The sequence below is a fragment of the Nomascus leucogenys genome, chromosome 5, assembly GCF_006542625.1.
Source record: "Nomascus leucogenys isolate Asia chromosome 5, Asia_NLE_v1, whole genome shotgun sequence".
Classification (NCBI taxonomy): domain Eukaryota; kingdom Metazoa; phylum Chordata; class Mammalia; order Primates; family Hylobatidae; genus Nomascus; species Nomascus leucogenys.
Genome location: NC_044385.1, coordinates 42,301,319 through 42,328,986, shown reverse-complemented (window position 1 = coordinate 42,328,986; position 27,668 = coordinate 42,301,319). Strand labels below are relative to the sequence as shown.

At 35.4% G+C, this 27,668-nt stretch overlaps 1 protein-coding gene across 5 annotated transcripts in view; it reads right to left on the bottom strand.

Annotated features, from left to right (window-relative positions):
- Nucleotides 1-9,651: 9,651 nt before the first annotated feature.
- The window catches only part of ATG4C (autophagy related 4C cysteine peptidase), an 82,826-nt gene continuing 64,809 nt past the window's right edge, over nt 9,652-27,668 (bottom strand). For 3 of the 5 annotated variants that reach the window (XM_003265169.3, XM_030812938.1, XM_030812936.1), the window contains one exon: nt 9,763-10,929. In XM_003265169.3, the coding sequence (XP_003265217.1) occupies nt 10,762-10,929 (168 nt within the window). In that variant the 3' untranslated portion in view covers nt 9,763-10,761. Of the gene's footprint in view, nt 10,930-12,861; nt 12,932-27,668 lie in introns of those variants that run through there. The other 2 variants (XM_003265168.2, XM_030812937.1) reach the window with 2 other exon arrangements.

The window sequence follows — 27,668 nt, the reverse complement described above, 5'->3', positions numbered from 1 at the left end:
GTTTCTGAAAAAATAGGGACTTGATTCTCAATGCCACTAAAATATAAGCAAATTTTCGTCAAATGCCACCTCATCTCCTCACCCCCTCCAGCCTACCACCCAGACTGCCTGTGTCTTTAACCCGTTTTCCAAAATTCTTTCCAAAACCAGGTCAAAGACTTCCCTTCCACAGTCTCCCTGCTTTCATCTCCATCCAGCTCAGTCCTCACATGCCATTTTCTCTAGCCTCTTCCTCTTGGTCTTTTGGAACATCTAATTCAATATGATGTAGGAAAAACTAGAGCAGGCTTTGGAATCAGGAGAGGTTTAAATCTCAGATCTGCAGATTGCCAACTGCGCTAACTTGGCGAATTAACATATCAGACCCTCAATTTCTTCATCTGTAAAATGGCAAGGATAAAAATATCTACTTCCCAGGATTTTTGCAAAGATTAAATAATATGTATTTTATATTTAGTAAGCACCCAATGTCAGTTGTTGCCATTGGCAATCATTAATCCTCTATCTCTTAACATTAACTCAAACTTTCATTTTCCTGGCAGTACTAATTCTCTCCTAAACTTAACCAGCAAGGACACTCCTCCTTCCATTTAAATCCCTCCGATTCAGGTAGCTTTGCATTCCCACTTCCAGATGACTCTATTATCACTTCACACTCTCTTCTGCAGATGCTTACACCATCTATTTCACTCAACATGCTCCAATTCCAAATTTCAGCCTGAAATTCCATTTTTCCAATCATTCTCACAACATTCTACCATTCTATTTCCCAAACTTCATCACTTTACATCATTTGGAAGTCTGGTAAAGCCTCGTGTCTCCTTCTCAGAAAAATGTCTTTAAATGTAAATTAAAATGCACATGAATAAAAATTTTAAAATTTTACTACAAATTATAGTAATTTACTATAAATTATAAATTTTTAAAAATTTGTAATTATAGTAATATATTTGCTTCTCTATCAATACATTTAAAAATCCTAGTAGCAAAACCTATCAAAATTTCAAAGCAGTGTAAATTCTTCAAGGTATCTATATTAGCTGTAATATAAAAATATCTATAATTTCTATTAGTAGTAATGTTCCAGCTACTGCTAACACTGCTATATTTTGTTGTCTGTATTCTTATTGAAAGGAAATACTGTATTTCAGGTAGATGTTAGTAAAAATAAAGATGTAAATGTTTTTCCAACCCAAGCTCATGAACTCCTAAATTCTATTCATGGGTTCATCAGGTTAAGAACCCCTGCATTAAATGACCCACTCTTTCTCTGCCCCATCTAAATTCACTAAGTATATGCATAAATTCACTAAGTAGATGCATAGAATGTATCGAATTATATCTAGGTAAAACAGAATCTAAGAATAGGGCTTGAGGAAACACATTCCAATTTTAAATATTCATATTTTAAAGTGTTAAAACCAAAACCCTGCTCTTCTGATTTCTACACCCTTTTTTTCCCTTCATAGCATTCTTCTTCCTGTGTCTGTCCTAGGCATTCACCTAAGCGTACATTTCAGCCTGACCATCACAGCCCTCAGTCATCTGCAGAATGTTTAGCATCACTCCCTTACTACTGGTATTTATACCAGCAGTGCTCCCTAGCCAGTACAACCAAAACCAGCCACATGCACCTCAACTGTGCCCTATGGGGATGGCCCCTGCCCCAAACCCACTTTTGTTTAGAAAACAGGACCATGGACCCTGTCTCTCAGTCTTTGTGTTGTTTCTTATTAGTTCAGATACTTACCTTATCACTGCCTGTATATAAATCAAATCAGACTTTCAGAATTCATCCAAAATGCCACCACCTCCAGGAAGACTTGCCTAATCCCCATAACCATATGTCAGCTGTCTTCTTTTGAAACCAAATAACCTTTTACTTTCTACAACTTCTATTATAAACATTCTCTTTCTCGATCATGTGTAAGTTTTTTGTGTATTTTCCCCATCCTTAATTCTAAGCTCCCTAAGTGTCACTTTTTTAAAAATCTCAGTGTATTCTGTAGTGCTTCACGGACATTCAATATTAGCATAGAATTAAGAGGTTTTTGTTTTATTTTTCCTAATTCTTGCATTCCAATGCCAGTTCAAAAAAAAAAAAAGGAATTTTAAAGTCTTTTCAAATCTTGAGACGGGCATGAATAAAATCTTTACAACACTTTTAAAGGCTAACACTTACTGAGTACTTACTGTGTGCCAGGCACTTTTCTAATAAGTGTTTCACATGTTTCCTCCCTTAATCCTTACAACAGCCTTCTGCTGCTACTATACTACAACAGTGACTGTTATCCCCATTTTATAGATGTTAAGTACTTGCTCAAGGCCATATTGCTGGTAAGTGCTAAAGTCACAATTTGAGCTGAGCCAGTCTGACTCTACAGTTTAGCCAGTTCATTATGTCTTCTCCATTGTATAACATTGGAGTTTGACCAAAAAATTAAGCATCTGTTTTCCCCAAAATATAAAGATTCGTAATTTTTTCCAAATAGTAGTACTGGATGAATATGTAAAGTGTTACTTTTGAAGCACTTGTTCTGGATGATGCAATGGTATAATCTACTATAATTGATTTGTTCTTATACAACATGATCATAGTTCTAAGAACTGTATTTTGCATATTTTACTTTCTAAACATGTATCTTCAGCATTTTGGGCCAATTTTACACTATGTAAAATTTCAATAATAAAAATAAAGATTTATGTTGTAAAAATAAAGACTGGGCTGGGTGCAGTGGCTCATGTCTGTAATCCCAGCACTTTGGGAGGCCGAGACAGGTGGATCACTTGAGGTCAGGAGTTCAAGACCAGCCTGGCCAACATGGTGAAACCCTGTCTCTACTAAAAATACAAAACTTAGCTGGGTATGGTAGCACACACCTGTAATCCCAGCTACATGGGAGGATGAGGCGAGAAAATAGCTTGAGCCCAAGGGGCAGAGGTTACAGTGAACTGAGATCACGCCACTGTGCTCCAGCCTGGGTGACAGGGCAAAACTCCATCTCAAAAAAAAAAAAGAATAAATAAATGAAGACTGAAAGAAATGAGAAAAAATTTTCCAGAAATTGCCATGCAATGTTGAAAAAGAAGAACAGAGCTGAAGGACTTACACCTCCCAATTACAGAATTTATTACAAAGCCAAGGTAATCAAGACAGTGTCAAACTGGCATGAGGCTAGATAAATGGAATAGATTTGAGAGTCTACAAATAAACCCTTATATTTACAGTCGGTTGATTTTCAACAAGAGTGCCAACACTATTCACTTGTTGAAAAGAGTAGTCTTTTCAACAAATGGTGCTTGGACAACTGGACATTACATGCAAAAGAATAAACACCTACCTCACACCATATACAAAAATCAACTCAAAATGGATTTAAAACAAAAAACAAACAAAAAAAAAAACCTAGGCTGAGCGCAGTGGCTCACGCCTGTAATCCCAGCACTTTGGGAGGCCAAGGCGGGTGGATCACAAGGTCAGGAGTTCAAGACCAGCCTGACCAACATGGTGAATCCCCGTCTCTACTAAAAATACAAAAATTAGCTGGGTGTGGTGGCACATGCCTGTAATCCCAGCTACTCAGGAAGCTGAGGCAGGAGAATCGGTTGATCCTGGGAGGCAGAGGTTGCAGTGAGCCAAGATCGCACCACTGCACTCCAGCCTGCACTCCAGCGACAGAGTGAGACTGTCTCTAAAACAAAACAAAACAAAACAAAACAAAACCTAAATGTAACAGCTAAAACTATAAAACTCTTAGGAGAAAGTATAGGTATAGACCCCTTTAGGACCTTGAATCAATCAATGATTTCTCAATTATAACACCAAAAGCACAAGGAATTAAAAAAACATAAATTAGACTTTATCAAAATTAAAACTTTCAGTAGTTCATAGGATACCATCAACAAAGTAAAAAGATGGCTGGGCGTGGTGGCCCACACCTGTAATCCCAGCACTTTGAGAGGCCAAGGCAGACAGATCACTTGAGGCCAGGAGTTCAAGACCATCCTGACCAACATGGCAAAACCCCATCTCTAATAAAAAATATAAAAATTAGGCAACATGGTGGTGCAAGACTGTAATTCCAGCTACTTGGGAGGCTGAGGCACGAGAATCACTTGAACCCAGGAGGTAGGGGTCACAGTGAGCCGAGATCATGCCACTGCACTCTAGCCTGGGTGACAGAACGAGACTCTGTCTCAAAAAAAAAAAAAAAAAAAAAGGTAAAAAGACAACCTACAGAAAAAGAGAAAATGCTTGTAAATCATATATCTGATAAAGTATTTGTATCCCGAATATGCAAAGAACACTTATAACTCAATAATATAAACACAAATAACCTAATTTTAAAATGAGCAAAGATTTTAAATATACATTTTTCCAAAGAAGACATAAAAGTGGTCAACAAGCAGATGGGAAGATAAACATTATTATCACTAGGAAAATGAAAATCAAAACCAAAATAAGGTACCATTCACACATACTCTGCTGGCTAAAATTTAAAAGCTAGACAATAACAAGGGTTAGTGAGAAAGTAGAAAAGTCAGAACCCTCATACATTGCTGCTAGGATTGTTAAATGGTGAACCACTTTGGAAAACAGTTTAGGAGTTCCTCAAATAGTTTAACATAGTTATAAACATCATCAGCAACTCTACTCCTAGGCAAATATCCAGTAGAAATGAAAATATACACCCACACAAAATCATGTACACGAATGTTCTGAACAGCATTATTCATAGTAGCTAAAAAGTAGAAAAAAATCGCAATGTCCATCAATTGATGCATAAGGAAAATGTGGTACATCCATCTAATAGAATATTACTGTCATAAAAAAAGTAATAAGGTGCTAACAAATACATGCAACAACATGGAAGAAGCTTGAAAAAAATTATAGCAAGTTAAAGGAGTCAGACACAAAAGGCCATATAGTGTATGATTCCATTTAGATGAAATGTCCAGATTAGACAAATCCATACAGGCAGAAAGTAGATTAGTGGTTGCTAGGGCTGGGGATGGAAAAAAAGAGGGGTGAAGAATGGGAAGTGAGAGCGGGTACAGGGCTTCTTTTTAGGGTAATTAAAATACTCAGGAATTTGGTAATGGCAATCATTACACAACTCTGAATATATTAAAAACCACTAAATTGTGGTTTTTAAAGTTATTTTACTTTAAAAGGTTGAAGTGTCTAATGTGTAAATTACATCTCAATAAAGCTATTATTTAAAAAAGAAAACCCCAAGATACTACTTCACACACACAGTAGAATGGCTATAACAAAAAGACAGAAAACAGAACTATGTAGACATTAGACATATATCATCTGACACCCCTGAGCCACCTTAAACATTATGGAATTTGGACTTTTAAACATCATCTGTCAAAGATGCACTTTGAGCTCTGAGCTGATGCTGCCTGCCAGCTAACACCACAATCTTTGTACAGCAGATTAGATAACTGTTGGATTTTATATTTCATTCCCTCTTATTTTGCAGGAAAACAGAAAAATCACAGTGCTAAAACTAGTGCTAAGAAATGTAGATCTCATAAATTTAATTAATATATAGAAATAATCATTAGCCTCAATGAAATGCTCAGTCAACTGTATATTCTACTGTAAGTCAACTTTAAGTCAGTCAATTGAATGTTCTAATACAAAAGAACAAAAATAAAGATCTGTGAGATACCAGAAGTGTATCATCAAGACCATGTAAAAGCCTATATGATTAAAAATAATTGTTTTAAATATTTTGATATTTTTAACTCTCTGCATAAGAACCTTCCTTAAAACACTGTTTAAAAATATCTCTTGTTCAGTTCCTTCATATTCAGCTGTCTCAAGTGTTTATGGGAACATATTACATACAAAACCAAGAATGTCTCTGTAGGTATAGACGTGTGCTAGTGGCCATAAAACTGGCCAAGCCCAGGTCAGATCTAGGAGCCAATCACAAGTCACGGGAAAGACCAACATGCAGGTCAGAGGCATAAAACAGTCAGTATATAGATCCAAATACAAAAGACTGAATAAGTGGTGGCCCTCTTCAGCAACAGAATAAAGAAATAGGAATCAAAAGTCAACCTATTGAACATGCTTAAAGAGTAATGAGAATATGAACCTAAAGTAGAAGGGAGTATAGAAAAATGAAAGCAGTGTGTTGAAGTATCGTGTAAGTATAGGTTGATCCTTTCCAAATGATATCTATTTAAAGTATTTTAGAAATAATTTAAATAACCAGACAGTTGACCATGGACTCTACTGACCTGTTCCATTATGTGATCATCTAAGGCCCAGAACTCATATTAATTGTTCTGTCAATCCCAGATCTAATTCCCCATCTTAGATTCATTAGCTATATTTTAATACAAGTGAACTAAACTAACAGTGCAGCAAAGATAGCAAGTAGTATGTAAATATTAGGAACTCAAATGCTACATTGCACAATTCCAGGGAGTACCATTCATGTAACATATACTAAAAAATAGTGTTCCGTGGAGTTCTGCAACATGGTAGCCCCATATCCACTGGCCCTTATCAGTATTTACATTCTTCTACTGCCTACATTTAATTTTAAATCATCCCAGCCCACAATACTTTTTAATTCATGTATTTTTATCTGTGTCAGTTTGCTATGGTGTATTTGCCTAGATACACTCAAAACTTGCTGTTAATCATTCTCTCATCCTTTTGTTATAACTTCTATTGGATTTCAACTTTCTTTTGTTTACCTTTCCTGCTTATAAAGTAACTTTTTATAAAACCCTTGACTTATTTTATTAATATTAGTATAAATACGTATTTATAATACTGATAAATATATGTATCATATTTATAAATAATTTAAATGAAAGACAACTCTGAGTAGAATACTCTCTTATCATTCACTCTTGGATGACAATTTTGGAAGACTGAGTTTCTACATTTCTGGAAGAACTGGTTGGAGAGAGGGTAGCACAGTAAAAGAGTAATCTTCCCTTCTAATAACATGTATTCTCCACATTTAGCATATTTTTCTTATCACTGTGAGAGAATAAGTGAAATTTTATAACTGTAGTTGTGAATGTTTTGGGCCATTGCTTGCCACCAATAACGTCAAGAAGGACTGTAAAAAAGAAAGAGAGGAAAATGCTAACTCAAAAATGTGTCTGCAATATCAACTCTAAATATAATATTTTTCAAAGTTTATAGTCAAGGAAAAAGTCTTTAAGTAACCATGAAAGCCACACAAAAATGCTTAAGATTTTAAAACTGACTTAAGATTCAAACTATAAAATGATATAAAATTCGTATTTTAGAATCAATAGGATGTTTCCAATTTTCCTGGCCTGATGTTTCACCTTTTCAGTTCTGTATCTGAGTACTCAGTATAAAGGCTCAAATAAATAGCCATACTGAATGGTGGCTGACTGACAATACTGAGGGTATAATAAATATCACATGATAAATATTTACTTGCCTAGAGTTTTTTTGGGGAAGACATTTACTCTCCTTTTTTCATAGAAAATAATCCTTTATCCTTTCCAATAATTGCCTCTATCACATATTCTGAATATCTTGCTTCTATTTCACCATGATTTTAAATTCTCAGTTTCCTACCCATATCTGTTTAAGTAACAATTCATGTGGTGATTTCATATTTTAAAGTTGTTCTGTCATTATGTGTCCTTCCTTGTTTCTTGATTTTAGAAAATCCTTTATAGTTTTTCATGATTATTTAGGAACATATAGTCAAAAAGACAATGTCAAATGCAAGCTATTAAAGGTGATCTGTGATAAACCATGAAAATGAAACTTCTTCCTAGTAAAAATTAAAGAAAAAAAGAGGGGCCTGTCTTGGGGTGGGGGGAGAGGGGAGGGATAACATTAGGAGATATACCTAATGTAAATGACGAGTTAACGGGCGCAGCACACCAACATGGCACATGTATACATATGTAACAAACCTGCACATTGTGCACATGTACCCTAGAACTTACAGTGTAATAAAAAATAAAACAAAATAAAATAAACAGAATAAAGTGCTTTCTAGTATTGAATAATGGAAGGGAACTAGAGGTCTCTAAAAAATAGAGATTCTTACCTAAAATTAGATAGATTATATAGCTAAGTCATTTTTGCTGTTAATTCTTCTAAAAACAAGATGGAATTAACATATATAGATATGTTTGCCCTTGGACAATGTTAAATCTTAATGATAATAGAACACAAAAGCAACCTAAATTTTTAATCCTCTAAAGTTGTCTTCTCACTAATACAGATGTAATGAGGTTGGTTTAATGTAAAAACAGAAATATGAATACCTCAAGGAAATTTTCTGGATATACTTACACTGTAAAGGATCTTTTCCTTCACTCATTCAGCAAATTATGACTCTTAAGATTGCCTGCTGGTGGTTAACACATTGACAAAAAGGGATTCAAAGTGTCAAATCTTATGAAGAAAAGAGAAAAGAAGCCTTCACCATCAGAAAGTCACATCAAGAATTTTAAAAATTCATTTCTGAAATGTTAATGATAAAATCCAGTATCTTAATATTGATGTGCAAATGGAGGATTCTCCTATCATAATTCTAACAGAACACTCATCTTAGAATCTTGTCCTTTTTGACTTTCCTTTATTCCAGGCTGAAAAAGATCATCCATAAGCTTTACTGAGTTTACTAGCTGTCAGAACTTGAAATGAAATCGGTGTTCACAACAAAGTCTGAAACCAGGATGTACAGTACGTTTATTCTAAATCTAATGATATACTTTTGTTGCTGCCTTCCAAATAAAAGATTAGCATAACTTTTGGCTGGTCGTTGACTGAAGGTGAATTACCAGGCAAAATAAATTGACCCTTTCTCAATTATCATGCATGCATTCATTCACTTATACATATTCGTCAATACTTTTATGTGTGCCTATTAGGTAAAACAATTTCTGATTCCAAACATTTATTCCCAGTCATGAGGATGACTGTATTGTAAGATTTGTCTGTAAAATATACTAAGTGTTCTCCATACAATTCAATATAAAGGAAATCTTTGCCTCCTCTCACATTAACTTTGCCCAGGTGTAATCTTGTCTCATTCCAATAATCTACCTAAAAAGGATCCCTAAATATGTTGAAGAAATAACAATGCTATTCTGTAACTCTTAAGCTTTTATATTAGTTCTTGTAAGAACATTTACAACCGGTTCAGACCCACTTGAAGGTATAGGTGCTCTCATTGGATGTGTTTACCACAGAATTCTGTGAATACAGCAGCTCTGCAGGAACAGTATATTGCAATAGCTCAGATCAGAGGACTGCAGTGTATAAAATCTGGTATACCACTGGCTTCTTGTTCCTATATTGCTTTGACATTCTAGGAAAATTAGTATTGGACTTAATTTGTCCTGACTGTATTTAGACTAAAGAAAACTTTTAGATTTCAGACTATTTATTTCAATTCAGTAAGTCATCCTCACTGAGAAATGTCAAACCTGGTTTTTCTCATCAGGTATACTAAAACAATCTGCCCACCCTCTCTTTCAGCTTTACATGCAACTCTAACCAAACAGGTTTTCTGATGGAAGAGATCAATGACTTTAGATGATACACAATTTTATGTCTTCATAAGTCACGTTTCCACACTGAAACATGAAAGCTCCACTTAAAAAAATTAATAGTTTTCAGAGCAATATATGCATTTATTATAAGTGAACAGAATTCATTTGAGACACTGATTTTTCAAATGAAAGGATTAAAATAATCCCAACATTAAAACCAAAACAAAAGCATTTTATCTTCTCACATCTTTATTATGTATTTTATAATCCTAGCTCAATAATCACTCTTGTACTTTTAGATCACAAATTTGCCTTTAAGTAACACATAATACACTTAAGGCAGATTTGCCTTACAGGTGGCCTCAGCTTCTAAACACCACTACACTGCTTTATATAAAAAACAAAAATCACATAGAAGAGAATCTAGTGACATCTTTCTTGGTACTTTAAATTTAAAAACTGCATAATAAATTGAGTTACCATAAAATTTCACCCTTGAGATAGGAAACAAACACTACTACTATTTTATAGTTGCCTTTATCTGACTTGATTGGATGCAGTTATAATAGTATTAATAACATAACTTTTAAATTTGTGAGGGAAAACCAATACTTTATATTCACTCCTCATAAAAGGTTCAACGCAAGCATAATGAGGAGCCATTATAAAATCATATTGCTAAGTATTACTTTAACTCATAATTCTGCTTATATAAGTGTATGCGTATCACAGTTAACAAATACTATTTAATTATCAAGACATATGCAAAAGTATTGTTTGATTGCATTAATAGCAGGAGGCTAGACAGCATTAAAGTTTCCTTCTCTGATCTTCTGGTCATTAGTACAAACTGAGAATTTTGAAACTATTTGGTGATCCCAGTCTTTGGGGGAAGGTTAATATCACAAAACCTCCATGAGAACAATGGGCTCAGGTGGAAGACTTTGAAGACTAAAAGGCTTACAGTTAAGGTAGAATTATCACTAGTAGATCTTAGGGAAATAGGAATGCAACCAGAATCACTCAATTTATTTATTAGAAAGCAAGATTCATTAAATCATTTCTCTTTTAGAAAAATATCTTTAAACTTTTATATTTTCAAATGTTCTTTTTTTAAAGAACATATAAAATTAAGATATTTGTGAAAATAAACATTTTGAATATGCTTGTTTCTCTTCATTTTTCCCCTTTCAATGGAATTCTTCTTATCAAGCACAAATGTGCTAATCTTTAAAGCAAGACAAACTCTTCCGTGCTAAATCTTTTTAATTGTTTCTTTTCATCCTCTGAAAAAAGGTCTTCTTCATTGGTTGTAGTAGATGTAAAATCATAGTCTCTGGAATGACCATTTACAAAAGTAAATAAGGGATATTTCTCCTTAGAAGAAAATTTCAGCATCTGTAACAGAAAGTATAAAAGAATTCCTTACTGGATACAATAGTGCACACTAAAACCACATGACAAATACAGTGTTTTAGCCCTGAACCTCTCCTGTTAGCTTCTTTGATTTACATTCACCTAGTGCTATTCCTTTACCTGTTCTGGCTAAAAGACAAAAAATGATTAGCATTGTATTGTTTATTTATAGGTAAATGCATGCTTCTTCACTGGGATTAAATAATCAAAGTATATGCTCACTCTCACCTCCCACTTCCCCAAAGTAAGTTTTCTGGTCACATTAGTTTGAAGAAATACTAGAGAGTTAGGTTGTAATTTATCTTCTTTAGGTAATAATAGACAATGAAACAAAATGGTATCACTGACTATGGTAAAATATTGTAAAAGACTGTTTGGTAATCTAGGCAGTAAATTGAGTCACAAGGTCCATTCTAATCTCTGTTTTGTAACTTACCTTGATGTGACCTTGGACACATCACTCTACCTGAATAACATCTATAAAACAGGGCAATCACTGCTCAGCCTTTTGGCTAAGATCAAGTGTATAAAAACAGAGCAAAAGAAATCCAATTTTTCTACCTCAGAGAACTGTTAAGAAGATCAAAAGCAATAATATGAAGTTATTTTTAAAAAATAACTTTGGTCTTTTCAGAGATTCTCTTTTAAAAAATATTTTAAATAAACTATTTCTACAATAATCTAGTCAACATGAAAAATGGCCTTCTCACACATAGTAATAATCCACATTTTACATATTATCTTCTAAAGTTACATTACATACAAAAAAAAGCAATACCTAGAAAATTTTGTGAGGATACTCACAACCTTTATAGCCCATCAATTTGAGATTCACAAGTATAATATAAACAATTTTAAATATTTCTGTTAAACAAGTTCTATTCAAAACTTTTAATGATTTTCATTAAAAAATGAATTAAACACTTTGAATAAAGGATGCTTTGACAAAAAGAAATTTTCAATAGGTAAGCAGGGCCACAGGGATTCTGAAAAGTTACTATGCAATTTACAGAGAATGCTAAAAAGAATACAATATTTATATACATCATAATTATTGTCAGGTAAATGCAATTTGTTTTTAAAAGATAATTTCAGAGGTAAAACTACATTATCTCAAATGTCAACATTCAACTGAAGGATCATCAGTTTCTTACATATTACATTTACAGATTCTCTTGAAACATGGCCAGACAGGTAGGCCTAGCATATGATATAAAATTAAATATATTTCAATGAGACAGCTATATAAAATATATTTTTAATTGAATGGAAATGAACCATTTAAAAACAACCAATATTAACAAAACTAGACGTGATGAAAATCAGATCCTATAGTTCATATTGTGCTTATTTATACATTGCTGAAATTTAGTTTATTTATACCCTACAAAAAAGGGAAGAGACAAGAGCAAAAATGTGTAAAATGAAAAATAAGAGGCAGACGGTATTGGCATCTGATTAATCATCTTTCACCTCCAGCCAATAGCTGGAATATAGTCCAAAAACTGTTGTCATTTTTATATTCATTTAATATCACGTGTAAAAGTCCAGTATCTAACAGACAAGTATCCACATATCATTTTCAGATCAACACAGCAGAGTTAACATTATCATCTCTTCATCCTTCCTTTCAAGATTCAGAAAGGAGTTATTAATATAGGACTAAGTTGCTCATCAAAGTTAAGATTCAAATCTGTGTCCCAGGTGAAACAAGAATGTCAGAAAGGAAGCTGCTACCCTTTAATTTAAAAATACATCTACTTTTTGCAAATCTTTTTGCAATATAAGGTCTCCTTATACACAATATTTATTGATTCAGGCTTGGAGAATTATTTTCCAAACTTTCCTGAGTTTATTTAAGCATTTTTAAAGAGTATCATATTAACAATATATTAAAGGTTTACCCAAATGAGTTGAAAATTTATGTCCACATAAAATCCTGCACATGGATGTTTATAATAGCAGCTTTAATCATAATTTGATTCTGAAAAGTTCAAAATGTGAAAAGGTTAGTGTTCTTTTTTATATTACAAGAATGGCTACATTGTCAAAACCTTAAAAGTCCTTCCATAATGGATGATATAAAATCCAAATGAAAAAATACAATTTAGGCTATGTGACATAGAGATACCATACAAAATAAAAGGTAATCTAAATTATTTGATAACTTGGAAAATGTTTATTATATAATCCTTAAAAAAGATATAAAGCTATAAAATTTAGTTTCAATTATATTAAAATAATTTCAAATATATATTTTGAAAAGACTGAAGGATAACAAAACATTGTTACCTCTGAATGAAATAATTAGTGATTTTTCTCATGTGTTTGTGTGTCTGTGTGTGTGTGTGTACACACACACTTCTATTTTCCAAGCTTCTTTCTTTTGAAACATACTCTCACTCTGTCACCCAGGCTGGAGTGCAGTGGCATGATCACGGCTCACTGCAGCCTTGACCTCCTGGACTCAAATGATCCTTCTACTTCAGGCTCCCAAGTAGCTGGGACTATAGGTATGTGCCACCATACCTGGCTAATTTTGTATTTTTTATGCAGATGGGGTCTCACTATGTTGCCCAGGCTGGTCTCAAACTCCTGAACTCAAGTGATCTGCCTGCCTCTGCTTCCCAAAGTGTTGGGATTACAGGCATGAGTCACCACGGCCAGCTTATTTTTCAAACTTTCTAACATGTAATTCTTCTATTACATAGTAGGAGAAAACTATTATTTAAAAAAAAAATTAAGGTAACTGAATTCACCATCTCATAGTTGTTTGTTAAAAGGGAATTCAGTGGTTTGCTCAACAACTTTAGAACAGGCAATTCTAAACTCTGTTCTATTGTAATAACACAGCTAAAGCTACACTGAAGCTACTTTATTAGCTAAAAGGCAAAGCAGATTTCAGAAGATCAAATATTTTATCACACCTTTCTTATGTACTGAGTTGACAGGTTTCAGAATTTACAAAGGAAAAAGCTGGAGGACACAAGTTAAGCAATGTATACCATAATAAAGCTAGTAGTTGGTAGGACAGAAAGAGAACCAGGAGATGATCGCTTCTCCTCAAACCAAAACTTTTTCCACCAGTCCCTGCCACCATATATGTAAAATTATTCCCCAGTACAGGGCAGTGTATGCCTATGCCGCATATATTCACCACACTAGAGCTATACCCTATGTAGGGGTTAAGCTCTAAAGTCAGCCCATATTGCAAAATCAAGCATTGTCAAAAATCACCTTTAACAAGTCTTTAAATTGTTTAAAGGGTGATATGCATAATCTTGTGTACGCAACCCTGTTCAGTAATATGTATAAATGTAAAATATATAGTTATGTAAATAGTACAGTCATGTGCCACATAATAACATTTCAGTCAACAAGGACCACATACAACAGTGGTCCTATAATAATGGAGCTGAAAAATTCCCATCACCTAGTGTTGTCACAGCTGTCATAATGTCATTCCACAACGCATTATTCACAAGTTTGTAGTGATGCTGGTGTAAACAGACTGATTGTATGGCAGATAAAATTATGTACGGTACATAATATTTGATAATAAATGACTTAGTGGTTTAAGTATTTACTATACAATATTTTTTATTATTTAGAGTGTACTCGTTTTACTTTTTAAAAAAGAAATCACCTGTAAAACAGCCTCAGGCAGGTGCTTTAGGAGGCACTGCAGAAGAAGGCACTGTTAGCATAGGAGATGACAGCTGCACGTGTTACTGTCCCTGAAGACCTTCTAGTCGGACAAGATGTAGGGGTAGAGGATAGTGGTATTGATGATCCTGACCCTGGGTAGGCCTAAATTAATGTGTATGTTTGTGTTTTCATTTTTAACAAAAAAGTTTAAAAGGAAAAGAATAAATTTTAAAAATAGAAAAAATCTTATAGAATAAGAATAGAAAGCAAGTATCTTTGTAGAGCTGTACAATGTGTTTGTGTTTTAAGCTAAGTGCTTATAAAGCAGTCAAAAAGCTAAAAATAATTTAAAAGTTTATAAAGTTAAAAAGTTACAGTAAGATGGTGAAACCCCGTCTCTACTAAAAATACAAAAATTAGCCAGGTGTGGTGGTGGGCGCCTGTAATCCCAGCTACTCAGGAGGCTGAGGCAGAGAATTGCTTGAACCTGGGGGGCAGAGGTTGCAGTCAGTCAAGATTGCACCACTGCACTCCAGCCTGGCAACAGAGCAAGACTCCATCTCAAAAGAAAAAAAAAAGTTACAGAAAGATATGGTTAATTTATTATTGAAAAAATATAATGTTTTCTCATAAATTTAGTGTAGCCTAAGTGTACAGTGTTTATAAAGTCTACCGTAGTGTACGGTAGTGTCCTAGGCCTTCACATTCACTCACCACAGACTCACTAATTCACCCAGAGCAACTGCCAGCCCTGCAGGTGCCACTCATGGTAAATTCCCTACACAGGTACACCATTTTTTATTTTTTATACCATCTTTTTATAATATCTTTTCTACGTTTAGATACATTTAGATACACAAATACTTACCATTGTGTTATAATTGCCTCTAGTATTCAGTACAGTAGCATGCTGTACAGATTTGTAGTCTAGGAGCAACAGGCTATACAGGTTGAATATTCCTTACCTGAAATGCTTAGGACCAGAAATGTTTCCATTTTGGATTTTTTTCAGATTTTGAAATATTTGCATTATATATACTTACTGGTTCAGCATCCCAAAGCTGAAAATCCAAAAATCCAAAATCTGAAATCCTAAATGTCCCAAACAGCACTTCCTTTTAGTATCATATCAGCACTCAAAATGTTTTGAATTCTGAAGCACTGTGGATTTCAGATTTTCAGATTAGGGATACTCAACCCATCCATACAGCCTAGGTGTGTAGTAGGCTGTACCATTCCAGGTTTGCGCAAGTACATTCAATTATGTTCCCACAACAATGAAATCACCTCACAACACATTTATCAGAATGTATCCCCATCATTAAGCAATGTATGACTGTATATAATAAAGAGTATACATGGAAAAATATATTCCTGTTTTTTATTACAAGAGCTCACATAGTTGAACTAAGCTAAGTGTGCAAGCGATGTTAACTATCCTATTTCCTCACTACACAATCTTAAATCCTTGTATCCAACTTTTACCCCTCACTGTACTTAAAACATTCTCTGAAAAAAATACTTTCTTCTAGCCCTCAAATAAAAAGGCCTGTTATTAGTTCCTATTATTTCTACTGCAATCAACACTGCTAAGTATTTCTTTCTTAAAATACCATTTCCCTGATTTCTGCGATATTTTGCTGTCCTGTTTTTCCTTCTATTTTCTGAACTATTTCTTATCTCCTCCTTCATTGATTCTACTTATTTCCACATCCCAAAATGCAGATAAAAATCAATTGTTCCTTTATCTTCTCTCTACATTCACTCCTTCTATATTCTCTTCCTTAATATGACCTATCTGTCTCAACAATTTCTCTGCTAGGCTTATCATCCATGTTTTTGCAGATGGGAGAACTGAAATATTGAGGGTTTAGGTGACTCGTATAAGGTCACACAACTAGTAACTGACACAGTCAGGATCTGAGCATAGGTAGTTTTGTTCTGGTGTAACACTACCACCTCCAACAGTAGTCAGTGGAGGCATGACTGCAACATCAACTTAAATTGATCATAAAATTTCCATTTCTTCCTCCTAAAAGTAGCTCTCTTCCAGCTTCTCCATTTCTATCAATGGCAACATCATTTAGATTAATTAGGAATGATTTTGTTGCAAGTGACAAAGAAAGAAATAATAGAAAACAATAACAACAATGTCAAATAATACGAACTGTTTTCACCAGACTGACATTGCTACTTTGATTAACTGATGTCAGATGAACAGCTTCTACAATTCTCTTGGCCTTTCTCTCTGAATCAAATAGGACTGTTGAAACCCCAAGTGTTTAGTTTAAATTCAAGGAAGGGGCAGGTAGATGTAAGAGGACAGCACTGCATCTACATCCCATTATGGCAGGAGAGCAAAAGCGTTCCCAGAAACTTCCAGTACACACCCACTTATATTTCACTTATACCAAACTGTTTCTAAAGAAATAGGAGACTAGAAAAATGAGTATTTGGTGGGTACTGTCACTGCAAACAAAATCAAGATTCTTTAGCAAAAAAGAAAGAGGGATGAGTATTGAACAGATAACCAAAGGTGTTTGTACACCATTAAGAGATGAGAACCACAATAAAAATAAAACCGGCTCATGTACTAAGGAAGGATTGGAAGGTTTCTTTAAGATGTGTTGTCAGAAAAGACCAAGCTGCTATCTGAATAACCAGCAGTCGCCAACCTTTCAGGAACAAGGGACCGATTTCATGGAAGACAATTTCTCCATGGACTGGGGGGTGGGGATGGATTCAGGATGATTCAAGTGCATTACATTTATTGTGTACTTTATTTATATTATTACATTGCAATATATAATGTATATATATAAAATATATATAATGAAATAATTATACAACTCACTATAATGTAGAATCAATGGGAGCCCTGAGCTTGTTTTCCTGCAACTAGACTGTCCCATCTGGGGATGATGGGAGACAGTGACAGATCATCAAGCCTTAGATTCTCATAAGGAGCATGCAACCTAGATCCCTTGCATACGCAGTTCACAATAGGGTTCACACTCTTATGAGACTCTAATGCCACCGCTGATCTGGCAGGAGGCAGACCTCAGGCGGTCATGCGAGTAGTGATGGGGAATGGCTGTAAACGCAGAGGAAGCTTCGCTGGCTAACCCGCCGCTCACCTTCTGCTTGCAGCCTGGTTCCTAACAGGCCACAGATTGGTACCAGTCCATGGTCCAGGGGTTGGGGGCCCCTGTGAATGACAATAAAGAGCCAGACATAAAAGTTCTGGGCGAAGAGCACTCTAGGCAGGGAAATCAGAGAGTGCAAAGGCCCTAGGATGCCAGCACACTTTGCATGTTCCAAGAACAGAAAGCAAGCCAGAGTGGCTTGCAGGTAGAGGAAAACAGTAAGGGTGGTACACAAGGGCCAGGTCACTCAGGTCCCTATAAGCCAAATTAACACACGATTTAGGTTTCACTGTTCCCTTAAACAGTCCACCTCATAAACATCCTACCATAGATTTCCCCTAACATTTGACCTTGGTGGTTCTGCTCAGGATGTTTCTATCATCTAGTCATCCATACTTCTTGTCTGATTGTACCAAACTCCATCAGTAAAGTTCCAGTCCAAGTTCCACTGACAACTATCTCACTCTACAGTGATTATTCCCTTCTCCAAAGTCCTATACATTTGTCTAGTATAATGTAAGGATCACAAACATGCACTGTGGAGTTGGACAGTATCAGTTCAAAACTTGGCTGATACTTATTAACTGTGTAACCCTGAGCAAATTACTATACCTGTCTCATTTTCCTTAGCTGTAAAATGCCAGTAATGATAGTATCTATCTCACAGAGTTGTTGTGCAGATTAAATCAGCTAATATATGTAAAGCACTTAGAAGATTACCTGGCATCTAATGTGTTGGCTTTATCATTATTATTGAACTATCATAATATTAGTCTTCTGGCATTTAATTGTACAGTCATTTATCTTTAACGTCCATTTCATGTCTCCCCAAATAAACTATAAGCTGCTGAAGATTTCAAAAGAGCTCAGAGTTTCTATCATTACATCCCGGAAGTAAAAAAGACCTATGAAATTTAAAAAGTCACTCAGATTTCATGTGGAAAACACAGAACTAGAAGGAGGACCTCTAGGCGAACATAAGCCTAAAACACTAAAGTGATTTCAAAAAGACCTTTACCAAAATAGTGATGGGCATGGGAAACTGTGTACCACTGGAGAAAATGGGAGTAACTGTCCTAGAAGGGGAAACAACCCTATTCTCTTACTCTGTAAGACTACAGAGCAAACCTATTCTCTTACTCTATAAGACTACATACAGGCTGATTTTGATTCACCAAAAGAAGACATTTTTTAACAATAAGGGTCTATCTGAAAACTGAAAATACTTCCAGGAAAAGTCATTAGCTCACTATAACCTGAAATAAAGATTAGATACTCAACTGTCTGGAACATGGACTGATGTGTAAATAGGAGACTATACAGCACAGTGCTTATGAGCACACAGTCTTGAGTTACTGTCTCAGGTGAATTGCAGTACCACCATCTATTAGTTGTGGTCTTTGTCAACACTGCTAAACCTTTCTAAATGTAAGATTCCTTATCTGTAAAATGGAGACAAAAGTACCTATCTCAGAAGGTTTGGTTGGTTAAATGAGATAATATACCATAGGTGAAGACTCAACAAATGTTAGCTTTGGACTGAATAACTTCTAAGATCTCGGGGATTCAATGGCTATAACATAAATTGTGTTTTGCAGCTAGAAGACAACTGGCCACTGTAAATTTTTCCCCTGTGTTGATATGCATTCCATAATCAAATAATTCATTCCTTAGTACATTTTCATTTGTGATTTCCTGTCCTCAAACACCAGCACTACTAGGCAATAAGTTTAACAATGAACAGGTAATGTTTATCCTTGAATTACCAAATGATTATTTAATAATCATTAAATTGAGAACAAATGAAAAAAATAAGAATAAAAGGGGGTATGAGATAAAATAAAAAATAATCTACATCAGGCCATTTACAGTACAGCAGAGCAGGGGAAATACAACCTAAGTTTGTGAGTTAGGAAGGAGATGTGTTGGGATACCCATGAAAAGCAAATTCATCTTGCAGAACTCGGAGAGCAACAGTATAGAATGGCCAAAGACATCATGGAAAGCAGAGGTGAGACCCAAAACTAAAAACAAGGAAACTGACAAAAACTTGCATGAACTCAATTCCCAGGTCCCTCCTTGCAACCAATACCCTTCTTCACCCCCCTCTCCAGCCATCCCCCATATACAAAAATAAAGATTTATTTGGAAAAACTGAATAGATAATGATATGAACCCCAGTACACTAGACACAGTGATGACTTCAGAAGCTGAGTAATTAAGTGTCAGTCTAAAAATAGGAAACCGTAGGGTCCTCAGTATCCTTCACTTCCTGTTCCTGGAGCTCGAGCAGACAACATATATTCATTCCACAAGCTCTTAAGAGATGGCAAAACTTTTCTTTGAGAAAATTAAACAACTCCAGAGAAAAGACCACCACTTACTAACATGTAAGGGTCACCCAACAAAAAGGCAAGCTCATTACATGATCATCCTAGTATGAAAGTTAACAGCTAAAAAGCCAAGCTCAAACACACAGAGCTTCTACTCAGCTTTTTAGTGCCTTACTATTAAATATAAACAGAGAGAAGGTCACTAGTCATTTGGGGGAAAGCATATAAAGGAAAATCAGATAATTAAAAGAAAAAACAGCTGGACGTGGTGGCTCACACCTGTAATCCCAGCACTTTGGAAGGCCGAGGCGGGAGGATCACAAGGTCAGGAGATCGAGACCATCCTGCCTAACACGGTGAAACCCCATCTCTACTAAAAATACAAAAAATTAGCCGGGCGTGGTGGCAAGCACCTGTAGTCCCAGCTACTCGGGAGGCTGAGGCAGGTGAATGGCGTGAACTGGGAGGCAGAGCTTGCAGTAAACCGAGATCATGCCACTGCACTCCAGCCTGGATGACAGAGCAAGACTCTGAAAAAAAAAAAAAAGAAAGAAAAAAAGAAAAGAAAAAACAAAACCATGAAAGAGTCCAGAAGGAAGCATAAACAACAAAAGAAACGGAAGAAAACTTCAAAATTACTATTTTATATTTTATAGTAATTACAAAATTACTATAGAAATTACTATAATTAATTTTCTAGGGGAAAAGAGAAAACACATCCATAAAAAAGAAAGGAATTCTATGAAAAAGGAATAGAAAAAAATATCAGTAACAACTAAAAATGTAAGCATCCTAACTGAAATTTAAGAACAACAGAATAGGTAGAAGGTAAAGCAGAGGAAATCTTCCAGTACAAAAATATGAAGACCATGGGAAACAAAAGGAAAAGAGAGAAAAACCAGAGAGCGATTCAGAAGGTCCAAACTGTATAATAAGAGTTCCAGAAGGTAAGAACAAAGAAAACAGAAGAAACAATTATTTTTAATTTCAAAGACATTTCCCACAATGGAAGAAAGCAGGACAATCAATGACAAAGAATGCAAACCAAGACACATAATGAAGCTTCAAAATATTAGGGATAAATAATTGTAGCTGGCCGGGTACAGTGGCTCATGCCTGTAATCCCAGCACTTTGGGAAGCTGAGGCAGGAGGATTGTGTGAGCCCAGGAGTTTAGGACCAGCCAGGGCAACACGGTGAAACCCTGTCTCTACAAAAAATGTAAAAATTAGCTGTTGTGGTGGTACACACCTGTGGTCCCAGCTAGTCAGGAGGCTGAGGTGGGAGGATTGCTTGAGCCCACGAGGTCGGGGCTGCAGTGAGCTATGATTGCACCACTGCACTCCAGCCTGGGCAACAGAGCAAGATTCTGTCTCAAAAGTAAAAATAACAGTAATAATTATAGCTAACACTTTAGTGCTCCTATAAACCAAGCACTAGTCTATTAAATCTTTAATCCTCATAATGATGTTACAGAGAAAGGTGGCTATTAGTATTTTCATTACATGAGAAAACTGATGCATAAAGAAGTGCAGCAATGCACCTAAAGATACACAGCAATTAGGTGATGGAGCTGGGATTCCAACCTGAAAGCTCTCAGAGGAAAACAAAAATTTCATTTGGAGGAAAATAATGCAGAATGACATCGAACTTCTCAACAACACTAAATGCTAGAAGGGAGTGGAACAATGCTTCTAAAGTTCAGGGGAAAATTATTTTCATTTTAGAATTCTGTATCCAATTAAATTATCGATAAATTAAAAGATAAAGCTGGTTGACGTGTAGGAATTCAAAAAATTTACCATCTATGCATCTTTTTCATAGGAAGGCACTAGAAAATATGCTTCAGCAAGAGAAAGGAATAAACTAAAAGATTCAGAATATAGGAGATCAAATACAGGAAAGTGGCATCAGGAAGTTCCAAACTGACCACTCTGCACCAGGCCTGAAGAACAGTTAAGGTGAGAGTGAACAGAAAACAGAAATGAGCAAATCTCCAGAAAAAAAGAGATTTTTCCTATGTTTATAATTATGAAAAACTTACTGCTAGGTAGTTGACAGATATAACTGAACATTTAGAAAAAAAATAAATAGGTAAAAACAGAACTAAGGAAATGAAAAAAGGGAGAAGGAGTACTACTCTAAGAAATACCAAGGATAGGAAAAAAGAAATGTAATCATAGCACATTATGTGATTAGTAAACAATATTATGGAGGCATAATGTGAACACTGAATAGTGACTAACCAAAATCTGTGTTATAACTGTAGTGGGAGTATGGCTGGGAGAAGAGAAACCAGGTGAAAGGGAGTGGGAAGAGAGTTAAATCCTCAAGTACTATAACTGAAAAATAACAAAGAATGTCCACAATGGACTAATCAAGAAACTGCAGAATAAGCACATTACAGCAGGTTCCCAAATAATGTCATTTTGTTCAACGTTGTGTGATTATAACGTTCATGAAGAAAAAAAATCAATTCCCAGCCAGAGCCACTATCTGTGTGAAGTTTGCACATTCTCCTCATGCCTGTGTAAGGAGGTTACTCCAAGTTCTCCAGTTTTCTTTCACATCCCAAACATGTGCACATGAGGTGAGCTGGTGTGTCTGCACTGATCCAGTCTGGGAGAATGGTGGTGTGTGTATGAGTATACCTTATGCCGGGTAGCTTCCCGCCTTGCGTCCTGAGCCTCCAGAATAGCCTCTGGCCACCTACAACCTGAATAGGCCAGCTGGAGAATGAATGAATGAATGAATGAATGAATGAATGAATGAATGAATACAAATTATTGACAAATAAAAATGTGTAAGGTATACAACAATCATACAAATGCTTGACAATAAACACACGGTAACAAGGCACTCAGTGAGCCTGCCAGATTTGTGATTGTTCTGGAACTGTGTGGTGGTAGGAGGTGCTTCTTACAATTTTCGCTTTGCAAACTATTCCTTGATTTAACCCACCACGACTCCTGTCGCTCACTGATCCACCAACAATTGTAAGATAAACAATTATCTTACATTCTTTTTTTTCTAAGCTTTGTTTTTCTTGGGAGTTAGTATTCCCACTCCTTTTTCATTTCCTTAGTTCTCTTTGTAGCTATTTATTTTTTTTAAATGTTCGGTCATCTCTGTGAAATACCTCAATCTTTCTTAAATACAAGTACAGCTCACATTTATTTCAATGCTTAATAGTAGAAGCATTTAAGTCTTTATTTGTAAGTTTGCTGATGCTTCTGTGACAAGAACTATGTCTTAGGAACTTAACTCTTGTTTATATCAATTATCCTATGGTAAAACCAGCTTCATTTTATATCAGTTCACTTATAGTTACAGTTTCCAAGAACCTATCAATGATGTTAAGGGAAGACTTATTGTTCTTAGAAATGCAGAGTTAAAATTCTAAATAAATAGCTAAAAGAGTTAAAAGTGAGTATATCTGAGGAGGTATTCTTTGGAGTGGGAAGTAACACGGCAAGGGACTCCTGATTTTCAGCATAAGCCTTTTATTGCAATTCCCATTTTTAAAGTTAGTGTATGTACTACTTTAATAAATATGAAAATTTTTTGAACAAAACATATTTTGAGTTGTGCACTGAATAAAAGGACTATTCCAAGTTTTAAGATAAATCCATAGCAATTTAAGGAAAATAGAAGAACTAGGTAAAAACACACTGTAGATTTTCTATAACTCAATCACTGACCTCTTTACTAACTTATAAGTAAGACAACTTCATAACAAAGTCTCTTTAATTCATTTCTTCGTTCAACAAATATGATTTACTGACCTTCTACAATGTGATAGCCAGTGCTAAGCACTGGGGATACAAAAAGAAACAAAACCAACAAAATCCTTCTCTTGTTGAGATGACATTCCAGTGGAATAAACAGATGATACATAACTAAACAGAATGTGTGTGTGTGTGTGTGTGTGTGTGTGTATGATATAGCAGAATATATACATATATGTGTATAGTGATATGTGCTAAGGAGAAAAATAAAACAATGAAGGAAGCGAATTACGAAGTATAAAGGGTGCCCAGGGAAGGCCTAAGAATGTGACACTTGAGTAAAGATCTGAAAGAAGGGAGAGAACCATGAGAATATCTGTAGGAAGAGAATGCCAGGCGCAAGAAACAAACAAAACCCGTGAAACAGGGGCGGGCACTGATCATTTTCAAGGAGACTAGTGTAGCTGGACTCCAGAGAGTTAGGGAAGAATGGTAGGGAATAAGCTCAAAGAGGCAGCACGGAGAAGCAGAGATTCCATTTATATAAAGCCTTGTGGGTTTGTAAGAGTTTGGGCTTTTACTCTGAGTTAAAAAGCTACTGTAAGTTTCTTCAAAAAATTAACACAATCTTAGTTACATTCTAAACAAAATCACTCTGGCGGCTATGTTGATTCTAGACTGTAGACAGAGCAAGGGAGATCAGTTAGGGAGCTATTGCAATAATCTCAAGGAAGGTGTGAGGATGGGCCAGGGTAATAATGAGAGTGGTGAGAAATTATCAAATTCTAAGTACATTTTAAAGAAGAGATGATGGGATTTGCTGATGCATACGACATGGGGTTCGTGAGACAGAGCAAGGGATCCAGTTTTTAGGCTGAGCACCCAGGAAAATGGAGTTGTCATTTATTTAATAACCAATTCTTTTCATTTGTTATTTTACTTTATAATTTACTTCAGTACCATAATTTCTTTGGATGAATAGAAAACTTTAATCTCATGTCTCTCTCTAAATAGGACTTGTAAAATTCTAATGAAATATAGAAGCTAAATTTCTGTGTTACAAAATTTAAAAATATTTTTAGTTTATAGTCACATCTTACACCTTAAAAGAAAGAGCTAAGACAAGTATTTTATAAATATACTAATTAGGAGCACCATAATGGCATAGCTTGTATCAAATCAGCCCTACCACCAAGAACCACCACAAGAAATGGATAAAGTTACAGCCAGGTGCAGTGGCTCACACGTGTAATCCTAGCACTTTGGGAGGCTGAGGTGGGTGATCACCTGAGGTCAGGAGTTTGAGACCAGCCTAGCCAACATGGTGAAACACCAGGTCTACTAAAAACACAAAACTTAGCTGGGCATGGTGGCAGGCATCAGTAATCCTAGCTACTCAGGAGGCTGAGGCATGAGAATCACTAGAATCCGGGAGGCAGAGGTTGCAGTGAGCCAAGATCGCACCACTGCACTCCAGCCTTGGGGATAGAGTGAGACTCTGTCTCCGAAAAAAAAAAAAAAGATAAAGTATGATAGACAAAACAACTGTTGGAAAGCATCTGAGAGCAATTAAAACAATTTAAGTCATGAGAAATAAAAAGAGAGGCAAAGTCTATTAAGAATTAGAGAAGCCAGAGATAATGGAATAAATATCTTTAAGATACTGAAAGAAAACAACTGCTAACGTGGAATTCTATATCCAGTAAAAATATCCTTCAACAACAAAGGCAAGCTCTTCCTCTTCCCTTCTCCTCCCAAACAATTCATTTTTAAAGCCACTAGACGGGGCTGGGCAAAGCAGGTATGCATGCCTGGGTGGAAGAAGTCATTCTGCTTAACTGGGTATGTTGAAGACAGATTGGAACCTGGCAGGTGGCAGACATCACTTTAACCAGGGGGTCAAAGTTAGCATCACCAATAAAGAGACAATAAAAATCACACGCCAATCACCAAGAAGCAGTCAGAAAAACATAGCATCACTTCGGTGATATATGTGGCAAAGATGTATAACCTGAAATTAATGAGGAAACTGTACAGACAAACCCAAATTGAGAGGATAACCTACAAAATTTTCAAGTGTCCTGTAAGAAAACTAAGAACATGTACCCTGTTATCTTCAAAAATATAGTGTGAAAATCAAAAAAGATGATTAACTGTTCTAGATTAAAGAAGATTTAAGATGTATAAATGTAACGTATTATTGTGAACTCAATCTTTTTGCTACATAGAACATTATTGGGACAACTGGTGAAACCTGAATAGTTTCTTGGGGATTAAATGGTGATAATGTACAATGCCACTTTCCTGATTCTGATAGTTATATTGTGGTTATGTAGGAGAATATCCTTATTTCTTAGGAAGAAGTGCACACTCAACTGTCAAGGGTAATGGGGCATCATGCTAGCAACTTATTCTCAAATGGCTCAGGAAAAAAAAATCATTTGTATTATATTTACAACTTTTCTATAAATTTGCTATTGTTTCCAGTTTTAAATGAAGGCATAATAAAGATGTGTTCAAACAAAAGCTGAGAGAATGTATCACCAGGTAACAGCACTAAAAGAAATAAAAAAGAAAGTTCTTCAGAGACAAGCAAAACGATCCCAAAAGGAAGCAGAGTAAAACAGGAAAAAAATGAAGGGCATCAGAAAGGGTAACACTGACTCTTTAAAACACAATGCCTTGTGGAATTTAAAATCCTACAGGATTCAAGTTTTTGATGACACAAAGTACAAAAATAGAATTTAAGGTAAGAAATATTACTAAGAGATAGAACATTTAAAAGTTGTAATTCAATAGGAAGACCTAACAATCCTAAGTTTGTATGTAACTAATAGCAAAGCCTCAAAATGTAGAAAACAAACAAAAAAGAACTTAAAGGAGAAACAGACAACCCTACCATCACAACTGGAGACTTTTATAACATGTCCTTCTGTAATTTAAAAACCACATAGGAAAGAAAAAAGAACGTAAAAGATTTCAACAACATAATTAACTACTCAGACATGAGGGGAGGTAGGGAGGAAGATTATTAATAGAAGATTAGAGACAGTGTTAAATAGAACTATTCTATAGAGATGCTGAAGTCTGAAGAAGGCGAAGAACGGAAGAGTGGTTGTTTTGGAGGCAATTTCAGTAAACCTGACTTCATCATATTCATCTGACCTTCAAATTTTCCACTCTCAACTCTCCCGGACCATTTGCCTCCCTGTCCACAGGGATTTCCACAGTTGACCATTTCAACGAAATAAAAAGATACTACTAAACTGACTTGAAATTCTGCTCTTCCCATCATGCCAAACTCTACTGTTCACTTTACCTACTCCTAATTGAAGGCTTCCAAGAGTCTTAAAGCAAGACATGAAAATCTATTAGGTCCATTATGATTAGAAAGACACTCACTCTTCTCCTGGTGATTTTTTACTCATTGTGTGGTGGATTTAAATAGGGCAGGTTTCATGGACATGTTAAGATCCTTACAAAAAATGCAGTGAATATAAACTATTAAATGTTTTTTGCACTCCCCGAATTAAATTATGTCTCTTCTATTTTTCTTTCTCACGACACTGTATTTTCTTCTTGATGAAACTTTTCATTTTTGCTGCACACTTGTGTGTTTAATGTCCACCGGACTATAAGTTCATGAAGCCAGGAGTCACAGCTATCTTGTTTACCACTGCATACCCAGCTCCAGACAGTCATTGTCTCAGCTTACGATGAGCTGGGCACTGTTCTAGATGCTTTAGGATATGTCAGTGCTTTGACTTATGGTTTCTGTCTGTTTTCTATTTATTCTCAATGCTTTAGTATGACTTATGCTTTTTTTGTTCTGTTTTGTTTCGAGACAAAGTCTCGCTCTGTTGCCCA